This window comes from Arachis hypogaea, chromosome 17 (assembly GCF_003086295.3).
Source record: "Arachis hypogaea cultivar Tifrunner chromosome 17, arahy.Tifrunner.gnm2.J5K5, whole genome shotgun sequence".
Taxonomy (NCBI): Eukaryota; Viridiplantae; Streptophyta; class Magnoliopsida; order Fabales; family Fabaceae; genus Arachis; species Arachis hypogaea.
In genome coordinates this window covers 126,347,630-126,352,630 of record NC_092052.1, presented here as the reverse complement: position 1 = coordinate 126,352,630, position 5,001 = coordinate 126,347,630, and the positions used below count along the sequence as shown (strand labels likewise).

The 5,001-nt window shown below is 37.4% G+C and overlaps 1 protein-coding gene and 1 long non-coding RNA gene across 2 annotated transcripts; both read left to right on the top strand.

Annotated features, from left to right (window-relative positions):
• The first annotated feature begins 1,021 nt into the window (after positions 1 to 1,021).
• On the top strand, positions 1,022 to 2,991 carry LOC112766543 (protein FAR1-RELATED SEQUENCE 5-like). The gene is made up of 2 exons (XM_072222038.1): positions 1,022 to 2,688; positions 2,856 to 2,991. The coding sequence occupies exons 1-2, from the start codon at positions 1,022 to 1,024 to the stop codon at positions 2,989 to 2,991; spliced, it is 1,803 nt and encodes a 600-aa protein (XP_072078139.1).
• Positions 2,992 to 3,604: 613 nt separating this feature from the next.
• LOC112766307 (uncharacterized) lies at positions 3,605 to 4,483 on the top strand. The gene is made up of 3 exons (XR_003184252.2): positions 3,605 to 3,641; positions 3,725 to 3,766; positions 4,023 to 4,483. It is a non-coding gene; the product is annotated as an uncharacterized lncRNA (long non-coding RNA).
• The last annotated feature ends 518 nt before the right edge of the window (positions 4,484 to 5,001 follow it).

Here is a 5,001-nt window from a genome sequence, read left to right as displayed (position 1 = left end):
TTGTATTATTCATTCAACTTGGCCCAATATTCTTAAAATGTATAGCTACAAACAAGCTATCTAAATCCATACGTATGCTTATAGAGGAAATCATGTGTCACAAAATGGTCCTCTGGCCTTCTATCTTAATGACATGATACAAGTTTGAAAACTTAAAACATATGCAGATTTTACAGTTTGAATGAAAGGACTGAAATAATGAATAGTTATTAATTATTATAAGGCTTGTACTGTTGTTGTATTTAATGGTGCCACTGAACATGGTTTGTCCAAAATAGTTGTCATGTTGTTCCAAGTCATTAGCAATTAAGAACCCTAAGATTCCAAACACAATACTTTTAATGAATAAATTTTCTCACATCCATGTTCTATGGATTTGAGTACCCCTCTCTCTTGTAAATTTGCCACCACTCTATACAAATTGCCAAAACCACTTCTGTGTGCTGATGCAGCAGCTGGCACAGGAAAGTGCCTAGAAAATTAAACACCTCATCAATTAACTCAAAGAAAGCAGTGTGTTTAAAATAAGGTCATTTCAGCAGGAATGGCATATGCATATCTAATCTTGCGAACAATCTGTTTCTATGGATTGAGGTGGCAGCCAAGCAAACTTTGCGGGGTTCTCAAAGGGGAAACGATGTGTTCTTCAGTGGCCGCGAGCGGCGGGAATTTTGTGACATGGGATCAGAAATATAGATAGATTATAGATAGAGGATATATACTCTTTAATATTTTGTTGTCCTTTGCACCCACCGCATGCATAGCTGGCATTGCCAATTGTTCTTGTCTTTCTGTTTTTACTCTTATAGTTTCACCATTAGATTTTGGATTCACGCTTCTTCATTTCTCCTTAATACAATAAATGAAACTCGTGTCCAATTCCATGATTCCTAAGATTGACACTATTGGATTGATTTCAATTTTAAAAGATTGTGATTTGTGATGGCTGGTACTCGGTGTTTGGCAATTTATTTACAAACTTAAGTTTCATTTTGAATTGTGTATTGGTGTTTAGGAAGTTATGGGTCAGGAATTTTCTCATGAAGGGGTTAATAGCGAGCATACATCATATGATCAGTATGAGCATGAGGAAGAAAAACATGAGGAAGTTGACGTGGATTATATGGATGAGGACGACATAAATGTGGAACCAATGTTCGATTATCACGGCTTCGATGAAGGGTATAACATTGACTCACTCGAAGACATTGGGATGATAGAATTTTGGAACATCAGGGATGAAGATGTATGTCATTTTCACTTTTCTGATGTCGACATTGCATTTGAGTTCTACAATAGATATGCAAGGACAAGAGGCTTTAGTGCTCGGAAGAACAGGACTAGGAAGAGTCGTGCGGGCGCACTTAAGTTGAAGAATTTTGTATGTCATCGTGAAGGATTTAGACCGCCAAATAATTACGGCATCGGAAACCTTAAGAGAAAACCTACACCCGAGACAAGGTGTGGCTGCAGTGCAATGATGGAGATTCGTGTAGATGCACCTAGCGGTCGTTGGTTTATTTCTTATTTTTCTGATGAACACAATCATCCGCTTCTGGATCCTCGGTTGACTGGATTGCTCCCTGGGCATAGATTCATGTCCGAGGCTGATATTGGCCACATGGTTAACATGAAAAAGGGTGGGATTAGTATTGGGCAGATATATCAGGCATTAGCAAATCAGGCAGGTGGCTACGAGTATCTCTCTTTCACGCAAAGGGACATGTACAATAAAATAGCAAAGCAGAGGCGCCAATTACCAGGTGATGCATATGCAGCTTTGAAGTATCTAGAAGATCAAGCAACAAATGACCCTTCTCTCTATTTTAATCATCACATGGATGCCGATGGTACTTTGCGCAATTTATTCTGGTGCGATGGTCTCAGCAGGGCCGACTACTCATTATTTGGCGATGTGCTGGCGTTTGATGCTACCTATAAGAGGAATAAATATATGTGTCCACTGGTGGTATTTTCTGGTGTCAATCATCACAATCAAACAATTATCTTTGCTGCTGCTTTAATTTGCGATGAGGAAAAAGACACATACAGGTGGTTGCTACAACAACTGAAGGTGGCAATGAATGGGAAAGCACCTGTTTCGGTGATCACGGATGGTGATCTATCAATGAAGTTCGCCATTGAGAAAGAGTTTCCTAATGCACATCATAGATTATGTGCATGGCATCTGATTCGCAACGCAACAAGTAACATTGGCAAGCCCCAGTTTACATCCATGTTTAGAAAGTGTATGCTAGGCGACTATGAAATTGATGTATTTCGTCAAAAGTGGTTTGAAATGGTTGAGGGATTTGGTGTCAAAAACAAGAATTGGGTCCTAGATATGTATAAAAAGAGACATTCATGGGCAACTGCACATATAAGAGGGAAGTTTTTTGCTGGTTTTCGGACTACTTCTCGGTGCGAGGGATTAAACTCGATCATTGCAAAGTATGTCAACTCAAGGTACAATCTGGTTGAGTTCATTCAACACTTTAATCGTTGTGTCGACCATATAAGGTGGAAAGAGGTCCAGGATGACCTCGCCTCTGTGAATGGGAGACCCAGTATGCAAACCTATTTTCAACAGTTAGAGAGGAGTGCTGCCAATGTTTACACCCTATCAATATTTCATATGTTCCAACCAATCCTTGTACGGGCTGCATCAATGAAGGTAATAAATATGAGGCAAACTGGCTCTTATGTGATTTACTCTGTCGGTTTGGACCAAACGCCAAATGAGATGTGGCGTGTATTCTGTTGTGACATTGAGATGGAATTCAATTGTTCATGTATGAGAATGGAATCGCTAGGCATACCTTGTGAACACATAGTTTGCGTCTTGGTGCATGAAGATATAGAGGAGTTGCCAAGGTCATTAGTGTTGCCTCGGTGGACCAAGACTGCCAAAGTGGGTTTGCAAAATGCGGTCGGGCTTCATTGGGATTCTTTGATGCTAAGTCAGTACGGTTGTTTGATGGATTGGTTTAGACAACTAGCCAACTTTGCTTGCCGAGATAACGAGAGATTTATCTTTACACAGGAAATGGCTATGAATTTGTTGAAACAATTTAAGGAGGAATATGCTGCACAAAAAGGGGGGGTCAATGATGCAGATAATGTAAGAGATGGTGTGCAAGTGGATGCTTCTGGAGCTGGGCTCGCAACCAATGATCTCGGACATAGCATGCCAAGGGACCCAAGAAAATGTAAGACAAAAAGGGGGGCTTCACAGTCCAATAAAAGAAAACATCGATGTGGACAGTGTGGCATGGAGGGCCACAATCGAACAACTTGTCGTGTTCGTCGTGGCATCTCACAGTCAGAAGGCCTTGGAAATGACACATTTGATAATGACTCGGATGACCACATGAACATTGAAGATGACTCATTGGTAAGTATCTTTACCAATGAGGTATGACAAAGTTTTATTTGCTGCTTATTAGCTAGTACTAATAATATTATATTGCTGATATTATAGGTATATGATGAGAGTGCTTCCTACAGTAGCAATGAGGTGCTGTAATAAGGTATGGTTAATGCTTTAATTTCTGGTATCCTCTAATTTTTAGTTGATTTGGGATTGGTGTAATTTTTAATTTATTTCTTAACTTCTTTGATGAATTCTGCAGGTTCAATGGGTAAGCCAGTATGTCATTTTGAAAATTTTCTTTATAGTTTGTTTTTGTTTGCAAATTAATGTTTATGTTTATATATGTTGCAGTTAGAGTATTCACAAGCCTCCAAGAAAATGCACCAAAAAGCGGTATCCTTGCTTCCTTTATTTTTTCCATCCCCACTAATCAATTTTTCTGTCATTATTATTGTTACTTCCATCAAAGCAATTTTTATACTGTTCGTGTTATTTTATCAAACGAACATATGAAGTTTTTACCGTGTTACATTAGAACAAATTCATTTCAATATTTATGTTTTTGGTGGTCTTTTAATTTAACTCTTTAGTAGTACTGCATTCGTATCTTAATTATGTATTTGTGACTGTTTCCTTAATTCTTTTGAAGTTGTAATGGGTTCCGCAATTAGTGTTGCTACAAATTTCACACTCCTAAGCCAGATATTGTTCTACCAAAAACCAAGGGTCACTGAGAAAGAGAAGAAAACAAAATAGAAGAACTATACAAAGTCATGTATACTGCTACTTCCGAGTTCCTCGTGTTCATCTTTCAACAGGTGCTACGTCCTTGAAGCCATACTCAAAATTTTATCACTGTTGAATTGACCCTTTTGAACATTTACCTTTTTTCAACTGCTGATTCTTAAGGTAGCCAACTTAGGATGGGTAACTGGGGGACTTAAATGGGTAATTTCGGAGAGTGATGTAATATTTTTTTTTTTGAGTATTTTAATTGATTTCATGTAATCTTTTGTTTTGGTATTAACTTAATGCAATTTTAACATTTCAAAAAGTTTTTATAAGGTATTGTATAATTAGGATCAAACAAGTGAACAACACTGATATAACTTTAAAATAATAGTTCATATAATATAATATTATATGAAATATACATCTAAGCAGCATTAAAGACCCAGAACCCCAAAATTTTAAATAATTCTTTTCAATTTAAATAAAGATGTTATGGGTGTATCATAAGCCACCATAATTGAAACCTCTCGTTAACATCTGACCGTATCTTATTCCAATCTCCGGTGACGAAATCCAATGCTAAATACATTCTACTCCTTTCCTCATGCAGCTGTAATTTATTTTACCAAACGTTAACACATGTATTAGTGTAATTAAAGAGGGAAATTGTCTATGTTAAAAGTTACCTTTGGAGGGACCACATGAGTGAATTCCTGTTGCAAATCCATCCACAGCATAACCCATACAGCTGAATCATTGCTGTGTGAAAATGTATCATGCAGAACAACATAAGGAAGTCGAAATAAGTATATATATAATATTAAATTAAATAACCAACAATTTGAATAATTACCTATTTGAGCACCTAGGAATACCTATTGCTTTACGAACTTCCC

What these genes read in the sequence shown, in the direction of transcription:
- LOC112766543 (XM_072222038.1), top strand. Translation starts at nt 1,022, where the DNA reads ATGGGTCAGGAATTTTCTCATGAAGGGGTTAATAGCGAGCATACATCA. An exon ending in ATGAAGGTAATAAATATGAG is followed by an intron (nt 2,689 to 2,855) that starts GCAAACTGGCTC and finishes TGGTGCATGAAG; the next exon opens with ATATAGAGGAGTTGCCAAGG.